Below are 23868 nucleotides of genomic sequence, written 5' to 3'. Positions count from 1 at the left end.
TGTTGGGAGCCGGAAGCCCTGGGCAGTGCTGGGCTTCAGCCTGAGCCGGGCTTGGGGTCGGCCGCGTGTGTGCTGCCCTGGACCGCCGTGGTGCAGACCAGCAGCTGTGAGGGCGGCAGGAGCTGCAGCTCCAGCTCTTGACACACTTGGTGGATCTTCCGTCGCGGGCCTCGAAGGGTCGCTTTCCCGAAGACTCGGGAGGACCCTACACGGCCACTGTCCGTGAACGTGCAGCTGGGGGTGTGGCCCAGGTTCCTTGTTTCTGGACACGGTGGCCGCCCTCTGGACTTGGGGTCAGCAGGAGTCGGGGGCTTGGCTCTGTTTCTGAATCTGACGATTGCTTGGGAAGTGCTGGGCTTCCAGGAGGCGCAGGGGCCCTTCCTGGGGCCCTGGCCTTTGACCTGAGTTTGGCTCAGGTGATTGGGGAATGTCCTGGGGGGCTTCCCGAGGCTGGGGTCTGGCTTCCTGTTGGGGGGAGCGTGCAGGTCCCCCACCCACACTGTTGGGGTGGTGCCCCTGCAGGGTCCCGAGCCAGCAGCTGCCGTTCGGCCTGCACCTGTGTGTATGAGCGGAGGCGTTCAGAACCGGTTTGGACACTCCCTGGGATGTGAGCGTCTTTGCCGTTGGAGTTCTCGTCCGGTCTCCAGGACCCCACCCGTGTCTGCTGTCAAGCCCTAGGTTGTCACCGCCACCCCGCTTCCTGGGTGCTCTCAGCCCCGGCCCTGGGCTCCTCCCTGACCTGCCTCCAGCCTTGGCCCCCAGGTGTCCTCAAGTGCAAACGTTGCTCACTCTGAGGCACTGCCCCTTTGCCCATGAGGTGAAGCCCGGATCCCCGGGACCCATGCCAGTGCCACCTGCCTCTGCTCCACCAGCCTCGGGTCATCCCTGCCACTCCCTCCCCTTCCTGCTCTCCACCTGGTAGTGTTTGGCTCAAGCACCTCCTGCGTTAGAAGCCTCGCCGGTGTTGCTGCCGTGGCTGCTTCCCCAGGTGCCCTGTGGCTCTGCTGCCTGATTCCGTGTCCGGGGTCTCCTCCCCTCTCCCAGCTGGGAGTCCCACAGGCCTTTCCAGGATTTTGCAGACTGTGGGGTACACAGTAGGTGCATACTTCATGTCTGGAGACCATCTGCACAGGGCTTCCAGGCACCTGCAGCAGCAGCTGGAGTGGAGCTGGAGCTCTTGACGCCCGTGCCAGGGCCTGGCAGTAACTCCCTCGATCACAGCTGTGTGCGTGCAGTCCCTGCAGCTGTTCTGACGCCCCCTGTCGCTTGGCTGAGCCAGGCACGAGCAGGCAGGGCTTCCAGGGCCCGGACCTGGAGGGGCTGCTGCTGAAACAGCGCCAAGTCCCTGGTGGCTGAGACCCCACTGTCGACGGTGAGAGGGGAGACTCCTCAGCCCTTTTTGCAGGACAGGTCTAATTTTAGGTGATTAAGCCTCCCGGCGTGGTCACGAAAGGGAGCGTAGTTTGGGAGTTTGAGGCACGTTATACAAGCGCTGAGTGCTTCTCCGCTCAGAGCCCAGGGAGGCAGAGGGCCCCTCATTTCCCTAAATGTGCTGCCCGCTTGACCTCGTGTGCAAAGACAGTGGTGCGAGCAGGGGCCGTGGGCCCCAGCGCTCTGTCCACGGGGGCGTGAGCGCCAGCTGCGGGGGCAGAGGAAGGCAGAGTTGCTTCACCCCCTGCCTCCCCACCCAAGTTCCTCACTGGGGCGCTGTCCGCCCAAGGAGGGGTCAGGGTGTGGGGTGCTCCTGGCCCTGTTGATCAGTTCTGCCGTGCTTACCCTGTGCCCAGCACATTGCCGTTGCCCGCATTTGACAGATGAGGAAACAGGCTCAGAGAGGTGAAGTTGCTTGCCCAAGGATGCACAGGTGGGAGGGAGCTGAGCCAAGATTCAAGCCCAGACCACCTGGCTCCAGGGGCCTTGCTCTGACCAGGGTGCCCACAGCCCAAGGGCAGGGATGACCTGCAGATCGGAATTGGCCCGTGGATGTGTTCAGCTCCGTGGTGGTTTTTTTCACTGAGTTAGCTGTCAGCACTGAAGGTCAGGAGATGGCACACAGCAGTCTCGTTTCTAGCTCTCCTCGATGCGTCCGCAGCCCTGCGGGTTCTGGCCTGGACCCCGTGGGAGCTGTCACCTGGAGGGAAAGGACCATGGCCAAGGCCACCCGCTCAGGGGAGGCTGCCCCGTCCCTGCAGGGCACAGCGCTTGGGGTGCTCACTGTGTCCCCAGCCAGGCAGGAGCCCGGGTTACTCCAGAGCAGTGAGACGCTGGCCCTCCCCGGCCGCTGTGCCCTTCTGCTGCCTGGTTCCTCCCCCAGGCCTCCGGCCCGGCCGTACCTGGAATTTCAGACTCACCTACGTGGGCGGAGCCTTGGCTGCTTCTCTCTCACGGGAGTTCACTGCTACGTGATCCTTGTGAAGCCTGTGGCTTCACAGAATAGACGTTGAGTCTCTGACAAGTTTCTCTTAGGGCCTTAAGATTTCACAACCCCAAGGATTATTTCTAGCCTTCGAGCCTTTGCCAGAGGACACGTTAGTCCTTTGTGTATGGGTCAGCGTGCCCGTCTCGTGGGCCTTGAAACCCAGAAATAAATGCCACTCACGTGAGGCCCAGAGTTCTGGTTCCCAGAACTTTCCTTTCTTTCAGTTTTACTTTCCCCGATTTGGGGTGAATAAATATGGCGCCGTTCTTACCTTAATGAAATAAAGTCAAGTCATATCTCTCTACTCTAAAACTAATGCTGCAGTGTTTGTATGAGGATGGAGAAGGCCGTGGAAGTTTCTGTGGGGGGTGGGCGAGGAGAGTTAAGTTCTGCCGTTACATAGCTTTGGGGTGTTCCACTTGTTACAGGTTTTTGTGACTTTGTTCACTAGGACATCTAATACAATTTAGTATAATTACATGAGAAAGTTTTAACAAACGTGTGTTAGAATGACACTCCCAGAATACTCTCAGGAACATTCTGTGCACAGGGCCCTCCTGGAGGGAATGCATCTGTGAGACCACTGGGGTAGTGGCCGTGAAGGATGCGGCATTCCATAGGGAAGCGTAGCTGTGTCATCCAGGTCTGTGTCCCCTCCCCCAGGTGGGTGGGGGGCAGTGCAGCAGGGGCCCTGGGGCCTAGGAGGATGGTCACTCTGGGGCCTCTGCAGGGACGGGGCTGCCAGGGCTTCAGCAGGCGGTGCTTTGGGGCCCCAGGGCTGGAAATACACTGTGAGCCACACTACAAAAGGCAAATGAGAGACACGTGGAATTCATTTTAATATATTTCATTTAACCCAGTTACCCCAAATGCTATCATTTCAATATGCAATCAATATAAAATAATCATTGCAGGTATTTTACATTCTTTTGTTTTTCCATACCAAGTTTTCACAATCTGGTGTGTGCTCCCCTGGGAGCCACCCCAGTTCCCACCACTAGCCACGTGGCAGGTGCCTGGCAGCCGGCATGGCTGGGGGCAGCGCAGGAGCAGGCATCTCTGGGTCCGCAGAGGAAAACATCTGAGTGGCCAGCTTCAGGGAGCCCATCCTGCCCAGTCTGACTCCGGCCGACCTCCCTCTTCTGAAAAAGCCTGGCAGAAACATCGGTCTGCAGGCCGACGGGGCGGAGCAGGAAGCCCAGAGACCAAACTGCTGACCGTGAGGTTTTCGTCCGAGTGGTTCCTTCTCTTTTGGCTTAGCTGTACTTGAATTTTCTCTAGGGTGCAGAAGTTTACCATTAAAATTATTTTACGTACATATTTCAGTGAAAAGAATGAAGGTTGAAGAGGGCCTCCCCCCACCTCCCAGTTTTCATGACACCCTCAAGCTCCTAGGCCTTTAATGTCAACATGGTTTTGTTTTTTTTTGTTTTTTTTGCGGTACGCGGGCCTCTCACTGTTGTGGCCTCTCCCGTTGCAGAGCACAGGCTCCGGATGCGCAGGCTCAGCGGCCATGGCTCACAGGCCCAGCCGCTCCGCGGCATGTGGGATCCTCCCGGACCGGGGCACAAACCCGTGTCCCCTGCATCGGCAGGCGGACTCTCCACTACTGCGCCACCAGGGAAGCCCAACATGGTTATTTTTACTCCCGAGCTTCGCGGGGTAGAAAGTTCTAAAGTGAAGGTGCTCGTAGCAACCAGCTCGCCACGTGCCACGTCCCCTTTATTAGGGGATCCTGCTAAGTGCTTTGACTTGTAATGACAATATTGTGACTAGGGAGTGAAAATATTGTGACAAGCCAGAGAATTTCGGTTGCCATGGAAACCTTCCCCTCGCTGTCCTCAGTGAGGTGGGCTTGGCTGCAGGTGCCGCTGCAGGCGGCCGCTTGGTTCTGTTTCAGCTCGTTTGGGGCCCTGTCGTTCCACAGCTCGTGGGCAGTTTGGGGAGCTCAGCGCGAGGAGCTGCCAGACGGGGGGGGGGGTCTCTGTTCACCCTTTCGTGTCTTTGGGGCTGTGTGAGGGGCTGCGTGAGAGTGAAGCTATCGCGGGGGCGTCGGGCGTCCAGGAGTGACAGCTGGCTGTTGGCACATGGCTCTGTGTTCTCCAGCAAGGTCACGCACTAATGGACCAGCGAGCGGGCAGCCCTGTTCTGGACGAACCCAGCCATCCCTGTCCTGAAACCTGCCTTAAGCTTCGTCCAGGGAGGGCTGGAAATAGAGGGTCTGAACCAGGACGTCGGGGAGGCAGCCTCCTGCTCCCCGCCGGTGGGGCTCAGTCTTGGCAGGGGCGTGAGCGTCGCTGGGTGGCGCACGGCCAGAGCCGGCCTAGGCAGTTTGCTGGGAAAAGAAGGAAGGAAAAAAGCACCTATGGGAAAGTATGCCTTGCCCAAGTCTGCTCACTTTGATGATGAAAAAGTAGGGGGACATCTCCTCCAGCCCAGGAATACTCAGCCTTTCTTTCCTGGGGACCTTCCCCGCTGCTGTTTTTGAGCAGGACCTGAGCTGAGTCCAGTTGAGACCCCAGGGTGGGCTCGCTGCACTCGGCCCGCAGACCTTGGGCAGCCAGACAGAGACCTCGGCTCTGACTGGCCTCTGCTGCTCTGGGGTGTGACGGGCTTGGTGGCTGGTGCCCGAGTGTGAGTCCCTGCCCCTTCCCTTCTGTGCAGGGCCCCCGGAGACCGACAGCCCGCTCTGCCTCCCCTACAAGACGCTGGTCTCCACGGTCGGAAGCATGGTGTTCAGCGAGGGCGAGGCCCAGCGGCTCATCGAGATCCTGTCTGAGAAAGCAGGTGTTGTCCAGGACACGTGGCATAAGGTGGGCCCTCCCCCCACCCCAGGGGCCAGTGAGTGGCAGTGGTTTCCTGGTCTTGGGCCCCGGCCTCCCCTGGATGGTGCCCCGCAGGCCGGCCGCACCTGACCTGACAAGCTGCGCGGAGTGTTCCTGGAACACCTCCACCTGCCTCTCGGCACAACTCTGTGCCCTTCCCCAGGTCGGGCTGCGTGAATCACCCGCAGATGCTTCTGCTTCAGCTGCAGCCCAGCCACTGCAGCAGGAGGGCTGTTAAGGGCCGGGGCGGGGCGTCGGGGGGGCCAGGAGCTGGGATCCGCTGGTTTGTGGCCGGGGCTCGGGCTCAGGAAGGAGGGTGTTTGTCTCCCTGGTTTCTCTCTGTCTGGTGCTTGTGGCCACGAGCTGCCCCAGGAGGTGCCGCGGGGCATGTTTGTTCCTTAAACAGCTGGAATTGTAGGTAATTTTGCTGGAGGATTTTGTGGCACCTCAGTGGTGAGAGATGTTGGGAGTGTCCTGAGGCCACTGGGTCACCCCCCCCCCCCGCCCCGCCCCAGCCCTTGCTGAGTGGTGACGGGCCCTGCGGTCACAGGAGCTCCTCGCTCAGTGCGCGTTGGGCCGTCTTCTGGGCCTGAAGTGGCCGGAGGTCAAGGTGGCCGCTCCCCTCCAACAAGAGAGGCCTGAACTCAGCTCAGGCCACTGTCCCCAGGTACCCACCCCCCACCCCCACCCCGTGCCCGGGCCTCCAGGCTTCAGCTGGCAGCCTGCAGGCCGCCCCCAGCAGCTGAGGGATGGGCACCAAGCCAGGGACGATGGCCGACGGCCCCCAGCAGGCCGGGAAGAGGCCCTGGCCACCATCGACTGGGGTTAGGGAAGAACCATGCTCCCACAACTACCCCAGGGGTCCAGAGCTTTGGACCCGAGGCCTGGCCGACCGGGCGGCAGAGGCAGGGGCCGCCCCCAGAAGTGTGTGCCGTCAGGCCGCCGCTCTGCTTTTGGGTCGGGTCTGATGGTCGGGGTGAGTCTCAAACCAGGCGTCTGGCCACCCCATTAACGTGGCTCTGTGGGCATCTCTAGGCCACTCAGAAGGGTGACCCCGTGGCGATTCTGAAACGCCAGCTGGAAGAGAAGGAGAAGCTGCTGGCCACAGAGCAGGAGGACGCGGCCGCCGCCAAGAGCAAACTGAGGGAGCTCAATAAGGTAGGGCCGGCGCCGGGTCGGCCCGGGGGCTGTGGCTGCGTGAGGACCCCTGCACAGCGGGGTCCCTCTCGGGACTGGGAACGCACGGGTTGGAGGGGACAGCCGGCCCTGCGGTTGTGGCCCCGTCTTTTTAGGGTGATGCCCTGAGAGGAGGGTGGGCACGGTGGGTCCCAGGGTCTTTTCTTGAGAATTGGAGCAGAAAGCCGTGGCGAGGGCTTAGCGGGGCTGCTGCCCCTTCTCCGCTGTCTGGGGAGCGGTCCCGTGGTGGTTCAGCACGTGACACGTATGTACCCAGTGAACACTGGTCTCGAGGGCCCGTGCTGCCCCGACGGGCTGGGGGCCTCGTTCAGGAGGGGTCGGCACATGGCCACTCCTTGTGAGGAGGAGGTCCAGGTCCCCTGCAGAAAGCTGGTCCCTCCCGTTTAAGCTGTCCTTCCCAGCATCGCGCCCTGCGTGGCCCTCGCCCTGTCCCTGCTTCCTCCGCGGGACAGCGGGCGCAGGGAGGCGGCTGGGGCCTCGGAACATCCCACACGGCTGGGCGCCTGCGTCGCTCACTCACGAGGCCTCAGAGTTCGTCCTGAGCGACGGCTGCGGCTCTAGGCCAGACGGGAAGGTTTGTTCAGTGGGGGACGGACGGGCGGCGGGAGCGGAAGACGAGGCTTTGCCGTGGTCGCTCCTGGTCAGGCTCCATCCAGGAGGCGGAAGGGGAAGGCCGGTCTCTGAGGCCTCCCCTAGTGCAGCCTCCTGCCCGGTGGCCTTCGTCTTCTCTCTCGGGAGTGTCCCCCGCGGCCTCGGGTTGCTGGTTGGATGCAGGGCGGCCAGAGCCACTCACCCTGCTCCCAAGAGCCGACTGCGCTTCCCTTTCCGCCCAGCTGCTGGCGCGTCCCAGGCCAGGAGCCTCTGCCCCATGGAAGTGGGCTGTGAGTCCCAGGCCTCCTGCCCCAAGGGCCCGCGGCCAGCAGCGACTGTGGAGTCTGTGGTTCTGGGGGCTGTTCTTCTGTATCCTCTTTTTGGACAACCTGAGAAGATGTGTTGACCCCAAAATAAAGCTCACGTGAGAGGAAAGGGGAGTGACTGTTTTTGTGGCTGGTGGCTGTGTGGCTGCCCGGCCAGTTCCTCGTGCTGGCCCCTGAGATTAGGGTGGGCTGGACGTGTCACGAGTGAGCAGCTGCAGCCTCTGACGGGGATGGTGGCCATTGCCGGGGTCTCCGGCCACCTCGGGCTGGACAGCAGGTGTGGGGTGGGGGGTGCACCCTGCAACAGGAAGCCCCTTAGGCGCTGCTGCCTGTGTAGGACACTTGCCGTTCCCCTCCGGGGTGGCTACTTGAGTTTCCAAACCCTAGCGCAGCTGACCCACAGACCCCCTCCCCCTCGCCCTCCCCCTCCCCGACCAGACGCATTTCCAGCCCTGCCCAGGCACCGTCTCCCTGCCATGAGACACAGGCGCAGCCCCTGGGGCTCCAGGCCTTGGCTCTGAGGCAAGACGTCTGACAGTGCGTCCAGCTGGGGCCCTGCCTCCCCCACGGCATCCTTCTCCCTGAGCCGCAGGGGGTCTTCACGGGCTCTCAGCGCTTATGCAGCCCTGGGAGGGCCGCCTCTTCAAGCGCAGGTGGCTCCCAGTCTTCAGACCCGAGTCTGCTCCCCGACGCGCCTGCTCCTCACTGCCTCCCCGGGGCCTCTGGTGCTCCTGCATTAGCCTCGAGTGCCCTTCACCACTTGGCTCACTGGAAAGAGCCCCCTCCTTCAGGAAGCCCTCCAGGGTGGGGCCCCCATTTTCCTGTCTCAGCTCAGAGGTCACCTTGCCTGGCAGGGGCCACTGAGGCCCAGGCATCGCCATCTGTCCTTCTGTGCCCTGGAGTCCGTGGATGCTGAGTCCCTGCATTTCTCTGTTGAGAGTTTCAAGCAGAGCGGAGGGGATTCCACTGCTGTGCCACGTCTTCCAGCCTAGCACTGTTGAGTAAAGTTATATGAGAAACTTCTGAGAATGTAGAAGTTCCGACTAACTTGATCATCCCAGGAGCTGGGGGGTGGATAGGATCCGCGTTTCTTGTTTAGTTCGCGTCACAATTTCTTTGTCCTTGTACAGAAGTTTTTATGGTTGCAAAAGAGGGTTTTGGTGAATTCCTTTTCTTGTGATCTGTGGCTAAAGGACACAGAGGCCGTGTGGACTGTCTGCCAGGTTAAGTGGGCGCCTTGCAAGTGGGTGAAGTCAACAGAGTTGGGTTCAAAGACCATTCCGGGCACCAGTTCACGGGCTCGGGCGTCCTGAGACCTCCATCCTGGTTTCTGAGCGTCTTCGGGGACGTGTTCAGGGATTTGAGGAACCACACGTGGCTCCAGAGCCGTCCTTCTGGAAAACTCTTTCCAGCTGTCATCTGCTTGGGCACCGGGGCCTCTGTCCCGAGGTGACACTCTGGGCTGGACCCCATCCTGTCCTCACGCGGGCCCGAGAGGCTGGGCTCTGAATCCTCCGTGGACAAGGAGACTCTCAGGGCGGGGGTGCTCCAGTCCACGCCTCAGCCGCCTCGGGAGATTCACGGTGCAGGGCCCGCTCGGCCTGGGGAGCAAGTGAGTTTCTGGGCTGGTGGTGTCGCGACGGTGCCTCTCAGCTCAGTCAGAGGAAATGGGGCTCCGGCCCCCAGCAGCAGGTGTGCCTTTCAAGAAGATAAGTCTGACCACTGCAACTGAATTAAGAATTTGACAGACAGGAGGAGTCCTGGGATTCTGAGCTCCTAGAGGAAAGAGAAGCTGTGGAGGATGAAACAGATGCCCTGAGGAAAATCTGGCCTTTCTTTGCCTTTAAAAAGTCCCAGGGCAAAAGGAAGGGAAATCCCATTGAATCCTGGTGGCCTTGGGACCCTGTCCCAGGAGACTGGGATCCTTACACCCTGAGCCGGGTGGATGCCCAGACCTGCCTGAGGCCTGCTCAGGGTGGGGAAGGCCTTCCCCAGACCTATGCTCAGCCTCCGGGCATCTGGCATGGTGGGCGGAGGGCCACTTCTGTGTGGCCTTGATTATTCATCGGGCTGGACCGTGTACTTAGGAGCCTCTGTTCTGCTTGGGGTAGGGTGGCAGGCATGGGTCAGAGGAAGCCTGCCGGAGCCCTGAATCCCCGCCGAGCGGCCAGCTCAGCCAGAGGAGGGGCACCTCGCATACCATCCCTTCTGGGACCCTCGTGGGCCCACAAGGCCCCAGGTTCCTGCCCATCCTGTCGCTTAGGGCTGCTCTCGGCCTTCGAAAGCGTGTCCTCCCCGAGGCTCTGTGAGCTCAGCTTCAAACCAGAGATGGAGAGCCTCGCCTTACTGAGAGGATTGAAGGAACGAGACACATGCGTGTCCGAGTGGCCTCTGCCCCTGTGGGCCCTCGCCCTGGGCACAGCCAGGAAGAGGATTTCTTTGAAGAGCGGGGCCAGGGGTCCTGGATGGTCCCAGGGAACTCCAGGCATGCAGAGCTGCCCTGGCACCCAGCGGCCACCCGCTCAGCCTGGCCCTTCCCTGGCCTCCGGTTCTGTCCCATCTCAGACGGGAGGGGCCCTCTGGCCCTTTGGGATAGACCTCCCTAGGATCCCGGCCTGGAGAAGAGGAGGCTCTCCCGCTTCTCTGGTCCACTGCCCAGGACGGGGAGGGGACTTGAATCTCATGGGACTTGTGCCCCAGTCTGGCTAGAGGCCCCCTCGACAGAGAGCACCTCCGCCAGGGGGCCGGTGCACGGGTCCCTCCTCACACTATCACTTCCTGCTCCCCCATTGTTTCCGTCCACTGCCATTCCTTCTGCGATGATGGAGACCCCATCCTTTGGCCAGCCCTTCCCACCCTGCGCTCTGCCCCTGCCTGCGGCTCTGGGTCCCCAGGCCCCGCGTCCCGTGTTCATTGTGGGCATCTGCCACTGACCGGAGCAGACATTCCAGGGATAGGGCGGTGGACCGAGTGGCTGTCCACGGGGACCTAGGCCCTCTAGGAGTGGGCTGACCCCTCGGCCATCAGGGCTTGCTGCCTTGTCAGTCCTGACAGAGATACTCAAGTAGAAGAGGGCGTTCTGGAGCCTGGCTGTCGGACGCTGAGCCAAACCAGGGTGTTGTAATCCCAGCAGGGTTCAGCCAGTGCCCCTGGAGAGCCCAGGGACAGGATGCCACGTTGCCCAGCTCCTGCCTGTATCCACGGTGCCCACTGTGTTCAAGGCCTGATGGCCAGCCCTCCGCCAGTCAGGCCGGCAGGGATTCCGGGGTCCCTCCTCATCCCCTGCTCGTTCTCTGCTGTGGCTGCTCCCGTCTGTCCGAGAGCTCAGGACGGGGGTCTTGTGGCTCTGCAATCAGGCTCCTCCTGGCCCCAGGTCATGTTCCGGGTCATGATGGTCTTGGTTTCATCTGATAAGCTGCCCCCGCCCGCCTCACCAGCCTCTCTGCCCTCTGCTTTCTCCCAGGAGCTGGCAGCGGAAAAGGCCAAGGCAGCAGCCGGGGAGGCCAAAGTGAAAAAGCAGCTGGTGGCCCGGGAGCAGGAGATCACGGCCGTGCAGGCGCGCATGCAGGCCAGCTACCGGGAGCATGTGCAGGAGGTGCAGCAGCTGCAGGGCAAGGTGGGCAGCAGGGCGGGCACGGATGCCCGCGGACGGGGCCCTCACCATCGCGTTTGTTTGGGGGCGGGTTGTTTCACCTGGCCAGATGGTGTGTGTGTTTAACGTTAATAAGCAGGAAGATGTATGCACATTTTAAAGAGCATTGTCTGAAAGCACTCTGGTCCCAAGTGGTCAGCACTCCATCCTTTTCCCTGGGGGCCCATGGGTCAAGTTCACAGCCTCTCCATGACCCTGGAGTCATGCCGGCTCCACCTCCTCCGCTCGAGGTTGGGAGAACGCCATAAAACTAGAGGCCCAAAAACCGCACAGCCCCAGCGGCGGGCGGGCCAGCCCTGGCCTGCACGGCCAGAGCCCTGCACTCCGCTTCCGCGGGCCGCGCCACAGGGGGTCAGAGGGCAGGAAACGGCATCTTCGGGGTAACCGTAGGCTGTGGCTTGTGGCCCTTTGCTGGGTCTCAGAGCCTCGGTCGGGGCAGAGCGCACCAGCTCCGTCTGGGGCTTTGGGCTGAGTGCTCGGCTCTGCACTTTTCCGGCCCCTGTTCTGAGGGGGCCTCCCCACCTCGGGGGGAGAAGGCGGAGCCCTCCGGGCTCTTGTCTGCGGGCTGGGGTCTTGCCAACCTTGCTCCGAGGTGGCTCTCTTTGTCAGGCCGAGCGGCCTCTGATGCCCCTTGGATGACCTTTCAGATCCGGACGCTCCAGGAGCAGCTGGAGAATGGCCCCAACACGCAGCTGGCCCGCCTGCAGCAGGAGAACTCCATCCTGAGGGACGCCTTGAACCAGGCCACGAGCCAAGTGGAGAGCAAGTAAGCCCTGCGCCCCTGGCCGGACCCTGGCACCTCCCCGAGGGCCCGGAGTGGGCAGGGTCCCTCCGTGAGCCTTCAACACGTGGCCGGCGACCTCTCGCGTGGTCAGGCCCTGGGAGGGCTAGTGAGCTCCAGCCCATGCCCGGCATCCGTGTCACCAGATCCCCTCAGGTCCTGGCTTTGCTGGGAGAGCAGATACTTTTTCATGTCTATTTTCACAGTGTCCCTGCTTCTGGCCCAGAGTATCAGAGCCAGGCTGACCATCCAAGATGAGGGTCTGGTGTGGTGTGGGCCCTGCCGTGGGCCTGAGTGCCCTGAATCCCCCTGGTCAGGTCTCCTGTGCAGGAGGGGACGTCTGCTGCTCAGGAGCTGAAGCCAGGAGGCCTCCGTGAGCCGGCAGAGGCCACTCCCCAGGGGGCAGGGTCTTCTGTGGCCCTGTTTTCAGCACCACCACCCCAGCAGGCTGGCCAGGAGGAAGCCCCACTGCATTTTCTCTTGGTTCCCGTTTCTTTGCCTTCTCTCGTCCGGGGTGTCCTGTAGGGATTTCTGGGGTGCTTGTTATCCCCAGACCATCCCCTCTCCCCCAGAGGAGGCTGACGGGAGCAGAGAGAGCAGGCGCCCGTAGCAGGAGGGCAGGTGGGAAGAGTGTCGCCCACAAGCGGCACCGGGAGCAAAGCCTGTGCTCACAAGGCTGCTTTTCCTGGCGGCCCCGCTGACTCGGAGTGAGGTTGACGGCCACCCTCCTCGCTGGTCCCTTCTCTCAGGGGTCCCTGTCTTCATCTCCGTCCTGACCTGCTGGCAGGTTGATGGTCTGGGGCTGCGGTTTCCTCAGCAGTCATGGCAGAAGGTGACCGTGGGGACAGAGGGACACTGGCTTCCTTCTCATGTAGTGTCCACTACTGGCTCCATCCTGGGGACAGCTCTAAAGCCTGGCCCTGAGTTGCGGCTACTGACTCCATCAGCTTGCGGACACTCTGCCGTGTGGGACGGGTGTCCCCACGTCCCTCCCAGAGCTTCATGTCGGTCCCAAGGGGCCACCCAGCTGGCCTCCCACCCTCATCCCCATCCCTGGTACCGGAGTCCAGCCTCGCGTGGGCTCCCCGGTCTCGAATCTTGGCCCTGGAAAGCGTGCACTGAGGGCCCCGCAGAGGGCTTTGGGGCGGCCTCCCCCGTGCAGACGGGGGGCCCACATCTCCCCTCCCCAGGCAGCAGGGCAGAGCTGGTGTTGGCCAGGTTTCCTGCCTCTCAGGGCTGTGGACCGTCTCTTCTGTTGCCTTCACCTGGTCTGGTACTGTCCCTTGGCTGGACGGTCAGTCCTGCCGTGAAGAGGTGTCTTTTGTGCTGTGAAGGAGGCTGCACGCTGACGACCTCCTCATGCTGGGAAAGGCGGGTCCGGAGTTGCCCCTTTCGCTGTCAGTCACATCTCCTTCCGTCACTCCTGAACCTCCTCGCTGGTCCTGAGACCCAGCTCTTGTGCAGCGTTGAGGGGTCTCGTGTAAGATGCTGCAGCCTCTTTCCCTGCCTGGCTGTGGTTCAGTGGGCCAGTGGATCCAGCGTGTGGACTCGAGCGGGCCGCCGGTCCCGGTCCTGCAGGGCAGCATCCCAGGGCTCATTTGGGCCCAGACCAGCCGTGAGGAATCAGCCACTTCTGTCAGGGGCTCCATGGGCTGCTTTAGTGCACATTTTGCCCTTGGCTTTTGCTGGTCCCTCCACCGTGTTTGTAAAACAGCATCTTCAACAAAACACGTCACACCCACGTGGCTGATTATATAGAGGGCCTCAGAGGGGCTCCAAGATGGGCAGCTACTTCAGAAAGAGCAGGTGCCCCGGAGGAAGGGCTCAGACCTCTGGTCCCATCTCCCGGGGCGGCTCTTGGGGCTGGCGAGAGCTGACTTGAGCCCTCTTCTGTCCGTCATGCGGGGCCTCCTGACTGTCTTGCAGGCAGAATGCAGAGCTGGCCAAGCTCCGGCAGGAGCTGGGCAAGGTCAGCAAGGAGCTGGTGGAGAAGTCGGAGGCCGCACGGCAGGAGGAGCAGCAGCGGAAGACGCTGGAGGCCAAGGCGGCTGCCTTTGAGAAGCAGGTCCTGCAGCTGCAGGTGAGCTCGGGGGCAGCCACCTCGGTGCCCGTGAATCCTGCCCGCCAGGCTCTACGCGTGGCCTCCCTGGGTCCTCCCTTCTCAGCTGTGACTGTGACTGCAGTGGACCCAGGCAGGGCTGGGGCTGGAACCCTTGACCTTGGCCTCGTTAGTAGTGATACCTGGTCAGCATAGAGTGGGTGCTTTCTGTGTGCTAAGCGTTGTTCTGAACGTTTACAAGCTTAACTCAGGTAATTCTCATTGCAACCTTATGGGGTAGATAGTGTTATTATCTGTAATTTACCCAGAAGGAAATTGGATGCACAAAGTTCAGCAACTCTGCCAGTTCACCCACAGCCAGGGTTTGAGCCCCAGGGCAGCCCCAGAGCAGTCAGCGTCCCACACTTGCCACACGTGTGGTGTCACAGCTCCGGCCGCAGCCAGGCCGGCGGGCGCGGCCTCTGGCTTCAAGGCCCGGTGGGTGTTCTTTCTTCTCAGCCTCTGGATGTGGCCCGGAAGCTCGTATTTTCCCAGGGGGACGCCTGTTGTCCAGAGGGAGGAAGACTGTCCCCTCCCTGCCCCATAGGTGCTGGGCAGCAACCAGTGGGCCCCTCAGTCTCGGGGCCTCCCTGCTCATTGGCCCGACGAGTGCTGCGTCCCCCAGCTGGCCTGTTTCGGGGCAGGGTGACCGGGCGTGGGGCAATTGTCATACCTCTGTGCGTGTAACTTCTCTGGAGGACAAGGAAACCCTGGAGACCCACACAGCTTTGCAACTGTTTCTGCTCAGTCACTGAAGCTCTCGGCTGTAGCGTGTGGGGCAGTGGGGCTGTTTTATGGAAGGGACTAGAACGACAGACACGAAATTGTAAGACTGCTGTGTGTGTGCCTAAGAACAGGCACAGATAAACAAAGTTTGGATTGTTTGGGTGGAATTGAGATGGATAACTTGGTGTAAAGTAGGTCCACCCTGAGCAGTGAGATCAGAGCCCCTGGGGAGGGCCTGGTGGTTATGTTCTGAAGGCTGTCGGGTGCCGCTGGGGCTTCCGGGGCTGGAGGCTTCTGGCGCCCGGGTTGTCACCATCACTGTAGCCAGGAATTCCCAGGCCGCGAGCATCTCCTCTCTCTGAGGTCACAGAGTCCCCGTGGTATTGGTAGTGAGGCCCGGATTTCAGAGGTGCAGTTTCCCCACCTGTAATGTGGGTGTGGTGGTGGTACCTGTGTCTTGGGGTGGCTGACACACACGGATGCCTTGTCCAGAACTGCCTAACAACCATATGCCCTTTCCCAGGCCCCCTCGGGAAATCTCCAGCTCAGGCCGGACGTTTAGCTTGTAGGAAGCCTCTCCCTGTGCCACATTCAGGTGAAAATGGGCCTTTGCCTTTCTGGGGCTGTCCTGCCTTCACCTGAGGCCTCTTCCCCAGGAGCCCGCTCTTCAGGGTCCAGGGTGGCCTCTTGGCCTTTTCTAGCAGGTGAACTGACCTGGAAATCCAGGAGGCTTATATAAGTCATCGGCACAGGATGGCAGGGTGTGAGGAGCTCTAGACGGCAGAGCCGGCTGAGGGCCCACCTCCTGCCGCATCCTCCCAGCCCTCCTCCCTCTGCTGGCCCCCAGGCGTCTCACAAGGAGAGCGAGGAGGCCCTGCAGAAGCGCCTGGATGAGGTCAGCCGGGAGCTGTGCCGCTCGCAGACCAGCCATGCCAGCCTCCGGGCGGACGCCGAGAAGGCCCGGGAGCAGCAGCAGCAGATGGCCGGTGAGGGCGGTGTGGGGGCCGGCTCCGTGGTGGGGGTGGCGAGGGCAGCTGGGACCCCTGACTCCCCACCCGTCAGGGGACGTGCCGGGGGTGCTCGGGGTCAGGCCTGGGCTGCGGAGGACTGAATGTGGGGGCGGGGCCTGTGGGGCCGGATATGGGGGTGGGATGGAGCCTGTGGGGGTGTGGCCTGTGGGGTGGGATACGGGGGCGGGCTCAAGGTGGAAGATGCTGCCCCTTCGGCGTCACTTGCTGTGGGGCCCACCTGGAGCCGTGATGCTCCTGGGGCTGCTGCCGGCCTTCTCTTCCAGCCCAGTCAGGCCTGGAGGCCAGATTTGGAAGGTGGGTTTATGGTCCCCCTGTGTTCACAAGTCACCTTCTCAAACGGGAGGTGGTGACGAAACCCAGGGCACCAAGGGCCCCTAGAGAAGCAGGGCAGACCGTGCCCGTGAGGGCTCACCAGTACTTCTGGAGCCGCTGCTGGGGGCCGAGCACTCCTGTGGGTGCCTGGGGCTTGGCCGGGAGTGAAGCAGCGGGCTTGGGGCCGCGTTCCGGCAGGAGAGACGGGCACAGTAGATGGACCCATGTCGACAGACTTCAGGTAGGCAGCGTGACCGAGAGCAGGCCCTAGAAACGGCAGGCTGTGTCTGTGAAGGGCTAGGCAGTAAATACTTCTGGCTTTGTAGGCCAAATGGTATTTGTCACAACTGCTCAGCTCTGCTGCCACAGTGCAAAAGCCACCCTAGACAGACAGACCTGGCTGCGTGCCAATAAAGCTTTATTTTCAAGAACACGTTGTGGGCTGGGTTGGCCCAAGGGCCTAGTTTGCTGACCCCTGCTGTGATGGGCCGGGTGTGGCTTTGAGTGGTCAGGGGAGGCCTCTCTGGGGAGAAGGGGATGTTTAAGCCCAAGGTCTGGATGATGGGGAGAGGCCAGCCTCACAGAAACCGCGAAGGGGCCCCTGAGAATGGGAGTGAACTTGAACTTGGCCTGTACAAGAAACAGATGCAGGTCAGCAAGCGAGACTGGAGAAGAAGGCAGTGGCTAGTGTGGGGTAGACGGGCAGGGCCGGGCCACCCTCCTTTGAAGAGTTCAGGGGCCGTGTGGAGTGCTGAGGGGGCGGGGAGCACGGGCAGGGCTGGCGGGATCCCATCTGCACTTCTGGATGCTCCGGCTCCCGGTGGGGACCAGGGATGGGGCCTTGCAGTCGTCGGACCAAAGGCACCTGGGCTGGGCCCAGGCAGCCACGGAGGCGCTGGTGGATTCGGCAGGCAGTGGATGTTGGATCCACAAGCCTGGTAGGTGAGTGAGAGGCGGGGGCACAGGAAAGCAGAACAGCCACAGCGAGGGGACCAGGAGGTCTGAGCAGAGCTGCGTGTGGACGTGGCCGGCGTCTGAGCCAGGGCTCAGGGAGGAGACCAGGGCCGGGCCGCCGTTGGAGTCAGGCACACGTGGAGGACTTTCAGAGCCGTGGTGGGGCTTAGCGGAGGTCACCGGGGGAGGGCACGTTGAGGCGCCCCCCTGCCTCTGGTCTCAGCGACGTGAGCCCATCTCCCAGAGAGTAAGGTTTTAGAAACTGCAACAGGAGCCCATTCAGTTTTCCATCTTTTCCTGAGTGATCCGGGGGCGTTCTGTTCTACCCTAGTGAGTCCTTGAGAAGGAAGCCAGGCTGTGACTTTCTCCACCAGCTAACAGGACACCCAGGGGTCAGGGGAGTGCCTGGAAGCCCGCAGGCGTGCACTGGGCAGCATGGGGCACCTGTGCCGGCCTTCCCCGCACCCTGCAACCCGCTGGCCTCCCTCCCCGCAGAGCTGCACGGCAAGCTGCAGTCCTCCGAGGCTGAGGTGAGGAGCAGGTGCGAGGAGCTGAGCAGTGTCCACGGGCAGCTGGACGAGGCCAAGGCACAAAACTCGCAGCTCACGGAGAGGATCCGCTCCATCGAGGCCCTGCTGGAGGCGAGCCAGGCCCGGGACGCCCAGGTCAGCTGCACCTCCTCCTGGGAGCGCCCCCACCCACCCCACAGGGGCCCTGCCCTGATGACCTGTCATGCGAGGTGGTCTCGTGGTGACCTCAGGGCTCTGTCTCTCGTTCCAGGCCAGCCGAGAGGAGGCCAACCAGCAGCAGGCCCGGTAAGAGGAGGCAGGGGCCGTGGCCTGGGTGCGGGGATCCCAGGGAGGAGCCCTCTGAGACGCCCTGCCTTTCCCCATCCCTCCAGTGACCTCGAGGACGAGGACAGGCTGGGCAGGGAAGAGGGCACCTTGCAGGGAGCTCCTGCTTCGAGGAGCGAGGCTGTGGGGAGAGTGGCTGCGCCTCGGCAGGGGGATGGGCCTCGCTGTCCATCCGTCCATCCATGCATCCATCCATCCTTCTCTCCCCGGGAAGGACCGGCTGGTCAGGGTGTTCTCTCCACGTCACAGGGCGAGGGAATTTAGGAGCTGAAGTTGTAACCCAAACGGGAAAGTGGTTACGTGCCCAGAGTGGAGAACCCGGGAGGATGCCCGGGCTTTTGCACAGATCTGGGATGCGGTGCGGTTCACAGCTGACCAGGTCGCAGGGTTGATGCCGGGTGACTTCAGTGGCCCAGCCCCAGGCCTGCTTGGACTGTGTGTTTGCTGTTGCTAAGATCTGGTGGGCTTCTCAGGCCAGGGGGCTGGGTATGTGTCCCTCAGCAGATGTCCATGAGCTTGGGGGGTGGCCCTGGCTGCCGTGGCTGGGGGTCCCCAGGGCAGCCACGTGGGGTTAAGCATGCAGGTGGTCGGTCATGTCCTGGGTCGTCCACTGACCAACCTCCCTTGTTCCGGCTGCTGCTGCCAGTGAGTCCCCTCCCCAGCGCCTCCCCAGGCCACGGCCCATGTTCCGTGGCCTTGGGCTCGGGTTTGGGGGCTGGGGAAGGAAGCCGGCCTCACGGCGGCCCCAAAGCATCTTGCTGGAGACTCAGAAGGAAACCCTCTCCGTGCACCTTCCCAGAAAGCTTTGCGCAAACTCTGTTTCTCACGGCACTTGCCAGGGTAGAGAGGTGTTTGTTAAGCGTTTTGCTTCTTGTATTTTACGATCAGCTTCTTGGACTGCACAGCTAATTGCTAGTTACCTAAGTCATGCTGCAAGCAGGGTTGATTCTAGCTTTTTGCATCATGTAGATGTTTGGCAGAATTAGGGTTTTTTAAAATTTCCTTCTCAGACTGTTTATCTGGAAGTTGCGTCTAGGCCAGGCCATCGTGTTCTGGGGTGGGGATGAGTGATCCGGCCCCAGATGTTCTGGAACTCGGGCCGTAGCTACCAAGGGGGGTGACTGTCAGCGTGTCCTTGCCACCGGCCTGCTGTGCCTTCTTCCTCGGGGCCTCGTGCCTTTGGGGGTGCTCTTGCAGGGGTGTGTGCGGGGCCAGCGCTGGTGCAGAATGCCAGCGGCTTAAGGAGAAACTGCGAGGGGTCCCACTGGAGCTTTGAGGGTGGGGTCAGGTCCTGTGGCCTGAAACCAACATCCAAGAAGTCGACAGCCGTCTTCAAGGCCACATGCAAACGGTACTTAGAATGAAAATGAGACGGTGCTCGGGGGCGTCAGAGCGGGCAGCGCACACAGCCTCGCTGAGGTTATTTGGTCCTCATGCACCTCCTTAGCGTGGTGTACTGCCGGCCCCTGGTGAGAAATACGAACGTGTCCCCCCCGGGGGCATCTTCAGACGGGCTTCCTCCTGCTCCCAGAGGGGCCCTGTTGTGTTGCTTCAAGTCGGCGTTGGCGGCTTCTGGATGTCAGCTTTTGTGCGACCCCGGGGCTTCCCTGTCCTAAATCTTAACGCAGAAGGTGACGTATTAAGTGTCCATTTGAAGCGTCTTCCTCAGAGCAGCCAGAGCAGTTCTAGAGCGTCCACCCCTCGCTTTCCGGGCGATGGGGTGGACGGAGCCGCAGGGCCTCGAGTCCAGAGAGAAGTGCGAAAAGATGGCCCCCCCGGCCTGCCAGCCGCACGCATCCGGGGTCGTCTCGGGCTGATTCCCTGGAGCCCCGGCGCAGGACTGAGGGGGAGCCTTCGGGTCTCAGCAGAGTTAGGTTTTGGACACAGGACGGTCCCAGCGCCGAGAGCAGGGATGCAGTTGATGGGTGTGCCGGCCACGGTGCCACCCGAGCCTCCGGCCCCGGCGTCCTCCGAGGAGCCCCAGCCCAGTCTCGAGGGCAGCCGTGGCCGCAGGGAAGGGCCAGCTGACGCGTGCTGCGGGACAGAGTGGGACCAGGCTCAGTTTACCAGAAGAAAGAGCATCTGGAAACCTGACTGTCCGCGGCGCGTCCGCGCACTGGCCGTTGTGGCAGCTCTGACCGCTGCCGTCCCCGCAGCCAGTGCCACCAAGTGGGACAGCGCTGGCCTCTGGGCCCCCAGCCCTCAGGGGAGGGGCCACGGTGGCTGCTGGGGCTCCCCTGAAGCCTGTGCCGGCTTGGGGAGGGGACTGACCGTAGCCCCAGGCCCCACGGGTGTTCTGGGGCAGAGGAAGGGGCCCCGAGACAGGGCCTATGGCGGCCGCGGGCCCTCGGAGCCCGGCAGTGACGCCGCCATCCCCCCTCAGCCTCATGGAGTTGGAGTCGCAGGTGTGGTGTCTGGAGAAGGAGGCCACGGAGCTCAAGGAGGCAGTTGAGCAGCAAAAAGTGAAGAACAACGTGAGTGTCAAGGGGCCACCTGCCGTGTGGATGCGGAGGGGGCTCGGGGCCTCTCCTTGTCCCGTCCAGCTGCTCCCTGTGGTGGGGCTCGGGGGTCCTGACTCCCACTGGGTCGGCTTGGTCATGTGGTCACCTGGCGTGAGGAGGGGGCTGTAGGGCGCCTCCTCTGCGGTGGGCGCATGGGAGCCTCGGCTGCGTCCCTCCGACCCGGGCCGTCCCCCCGGACCCCCCCCCCGAGACACACACACACACACCCAAGACACACACACACCCAAGACACACACACACACACCCAAGAGACACACACACACCCAAGACACACACACACACACCCAAGACACACACACACACACACACACACACACACACACACACACACACACACACACACACACACACACACACACACACACACACACACACACACACACACACACACACACACACACACACACACACACACACACACACACACGGTGGCAGACCCTCTTCCCACTGAAGAGCTGGCAGATCCCCGCCGCCCGCAGACGCGTCTCCCTGAAAGGCGCCCGCAGGCCCCGGCCACCCAAGAGCGGCCTGGCGCCAGTGCTGCCCGGGGTGGCCTGTGAGGTCCAGAGACGGGTCGGAGAGGGCTCGCCCGCCCGGCGGACACCAGCCTGGCTGTTGACCGTCTCCCCTCTCCTCCCAGGACCTCCGAGAGAAGAACTGGAAGGCGATGGAGGCTCTGGCCTCGGCTGAGAGGGGCTGCGAGGAGAAGCTGCGGTCCCTGACCCAGGCCAAGGTCAGCATCGGCCTCGGGATCGCCTCCGTCTAGCAGCTCAGCAGACCACACAGACTGCGTGCAGGGCAGCCTCAGCCTCAGGGCATCTCAGAAGTCCACCCAGGGCCCGGCTGCTGCACATTCCTGCCCGCCCTCCTGCCCTCCCGCCGCGCATTTCTCCCCGACATGCGGGGAGCGGCAAGCCCTTGTCTCCTGCTTCTCAGCTGGGCCTTTTGCCCTCGGAGGCCACGGGGGCCCCGAGCTGGGTCTGTTCATGGACTTCGCTCGTGTGAATTCTTCTCGCCTGACGTTTGTCTGCTTTCTCAGGCCCCCTGCGGTCCTGGCCCAGGGGCTCCGTGACTGAGCTTTGGGGGAAGGACAGTCTTTAGTAGCGAGCACTCAGGCCCAGGTCGGGGGAGCACGGGTGGGTCAGTGTCCAGGGCCCTGGCCGGGACATGGTCTGCAGCTGCAGCATGAGCAGGCGGGGCCTCACCACTGGCTTTGGCCAGGCCTGCCCTCCCTCTCCCTTTTGCTCCCCCTGCAACGCAGAATTACTGTCCTGTTATCATGAGCTTTGCAGCAACTTTCACAAGCCTCCCAGGAAGCCTGAGGCTGTGTCAGATGAGGCCTCCGAGAGGCGGAGCTGGGGAGCTTACACTTACACTCCCCAGGAGTGACCTGGGCGCCTGTCTGGCCTTTCTGTGGCAAATGCAGAAGCTGTGACCAGAGGTGTCACCTGACTTGTTTGTGGTCACACAGCCAGATGAAGACAGGGAGCTGGCCTCTGGGTCCTCAGCCCTTGCTTGGCATCCCATGACCCGGGCACCTGAATGGTGGTCACGAGGTCGGGGGCCCATAGCAGGCCACGGATCAGCAGGTGAGCGAGAAGGGTCGGCTTCTGAGACTCAAGTCTAGGCACGTGGTGCTGTGGTCAGGCTGGGCGTCCATCTGCCGGCCATCCATCCCCCCGCCACCGGCCCCAAGTCACACACAGAGCCTCACTCCCGGCTCTAGTCCGGGAGCTCCTAGTGCCGTTCCAGGCCTCGGGCCCTTAGGGGCAGGCGGCAGGCTCAGCCTGCTGGGGACGGGTGACCAGATGGGACTTTCAGCCAGAAATCTGCACCGCCCCCCTGCCCCCAGGGTGTGGGGACAGGCTATCTGTCCCCAGGGACAGTGCAGTCCTTCTCGGCTTTACTTATGGCTCCTTCCCGCTTTCTTGGGCTCCTTTTTCTTGCGTTGAGTGGGAGCATCAGGGAGGATGGAGGGGGCTCTGGCCAGCGCAGCTGCAGCAGGGGGCCCAGGAGCTGTTGGAGAGCCGAGACCCCGACCTGCCTTATCCCCTCAGCACATGGCAGCCCTGATCCTCCCGCCCACAGGGTTGCAGGAGCTCCTGACCCTGGTGGCCACCCCTCTTCTCTGCGCTCCCTGCCCCCCATATGCACACGCTCAGAAAGAAGACCTGAGCCTGAGTGTCTGCTGGGAGGTGTCCGCGAACCTGCATGTCCCGTAGGGGGTGCTGCCATCCCCCTTCTTTAGAGCTGAGTTTGTTTAAAGTTGGCCAGGCCTGGGGTGGGGTGGCCGGAACTTGACTGCTAAGGTTAGACACACCCCCGCCCAGCCGGCCCCACGGAGCCACCATTGGTCTCCTCCGATCCTTGTCCCTCCCCTGAACGGCTGGGGACATGTTCCTGGGGTGAAACCCCCGGGGCTGCCGTAAGCTCCGTGACTGACCACCCTCCCGCCCTCCCGCCCCGCCCCCAGGAGGAGTCGGAGAAGCAGCTCAGCCTGACGGAGGCCCAGACCAGGGAGGCCCTGCTGGCCCTGCTCCCGGGCCTCTCTGCCCCCACCCACCAGGTAGGAGGGGAGGCAGCTCTCGGGGGACCCCTGTGCGGGTGGGGGCACATCCCGCCCGACCTTGAACATTTTTGTCGCAGAATTACGCCGACTGGCTGCAGGAGCTCAAAGAGAAAGGCCCAGAGCTGCTGAAGCAGCCACCAGCACACACGGAGCCCTCGGTGAGCACGGCCACTGTCACTCGCGCCCTGCCCTGTCTGCGGGATGGAGGGTGCCTGGAGCTGGCCATCGGATTTTGGCTCAGCAGGCCCCTGTCCTGCCCTCCACCCTCAGGACCTGGCTGCCAAGCTGAGGGAGGCGGAGGAGACGCAGAACAGCCTTCAGGCCGAGTGTGACCAGTACCGCAGCATCCTGGCCGAGACGGTGAGGCCTCTGTGACCTTGGGCGAGTCACTGCCCCTCTCTGGGCCCAGTTTCTTTGGCTGAATGGTGAAGGGGGTGAGCTCAGGTTGAAGGTCTGGGGCACAGTATGGGAAGGGATAGGACAGCGTTCGGCTTGAATCCGCTTTCCTGCGACTCCAGGGGCCATGCTCACTCAGCCTCCCTCTGCGATGGCCAGTCCTGGGTTCCCCGTCCTGGGCCGCTGAGGCCCACCTGGTGCAAACCCACCGGAGACGAGAGACCTGACAACCTTGTTCGCACACCGGCCGGGGGCCCCCCTCCGGAACTGTACCCCCTCCTCCCGCACGGCCGCCGCTCTGGGCTTTGAGCCGGGGGGTTGCGGGGAGCCACGGGGGTATGGGGGGGCCTCTCCAGGCCCTGCTCAGTGCCATCCCCGCAGGAGGCCATGCTCAAAGCCCTGCAGAAGAGCGTGGAGGAGGAGGAACAGGTGTGGAAGGCCCGGGTGAGCGCCACGGAGGAGGAGCTCCAGAAGGTACCGCACGGCCCCCAGTCTCCCCAGGGCCCACCTTCCCTCGGAACCCAAACTCCACTCCCTCAGAATGCCATAAAATTCAGGGGAAACGCCCACGGGGTTATCTGGGTCACTTGGGAGTCACGTTTGCTGGGTTTTGGT

At 62.5% G+C, this 23868-nt stretch overlaps 1 protein-coding gene and 1 long non-coding RNA gene across 5 annotated transcripts in view; both read left to right on the top strand.

Annotated features, from left to right (window-relative positions):
• RRBP1 (ribosome binding protein 1) overlaps positions 1–23868 on the top strand; it is a 58942-nt gene that overhangs the window by 29909 nt on the left and 5165 nt on the right. For 3 of the 4 annotated variants that reach the window (XM_073792582.1, XM_073792583.1, XM_033840151.2), the window contains 14 exons: positions 5084–5232; positions 6280–6402; positions 10822–10974; positions 11658–11776; positions 13718–13871; positions 15463–15601; positions 17408–17577; positions 17693–17727; positions 20150–20240; positions 20929–21021; positions 22762–22854; positions 22935–23015; positions 23128–23217; positions 23635–23727. In XM_073792582.1, coding sequence (XP_073648683.1) covers positions 5084–5232; positions 6280–6402; positions 10822–10974; positions 11658–11776; positions 13718–13871; positions 15463–15601; positions 17408–17577; positions 17693–17727; positions 20150–20240; positions 20929–21021; positions 22762–22854; positions 22935–23015; positions 23128–23217; positions 23635–23727 — 1583 coding nt within the window. The remainder of the gene's footprint in view (positions 1–5083; positions 5233–6279; positions 6403–10821; positions 10975–11657; positions 11777–13717; positions 13872–15462; positions 15602–17407; positions 17578–17692; positions 17728–20149; positions 20241–20928; positions 21022–22761; positions 22855–22934; positions 23016–23127; positions 23218–23634; positions 23728–23868) is intronic. The other variant, XM_073792584.1, reaches the window with a different exon arrangement.
• LOC141276508 (uncharacterized) lies at positions 6409–7467 on the top strand. Its single transcript, XR_012326180.1, has 2 exons — positions 6409–7015; positions 7275–7467. It is a non-coding gene; the product is annotated as an uncharacterized lncRNA (long non-coding RNA).

Source organism: Tursiops truncatus, chromosome 15 (genome assembly GCF_011762595.2).
Source record: "Tursiops truncatus isolate mTurTru1 chromosome 15, mTurTru1.mat.Y, whole genome shotgun sequence".
Taxonomy (NCBI): Eukaryota; Metazoa; Chordata; class Mammalia; order Artiodactyla; family Delphinidae; genus Tursiops; species Tursiops truncatus.
The sequence above is the reverse complement of the archived record's forward strand: the minus strand, read 5'-3'. Positions and strand labels throughout refer to the sequence as shown.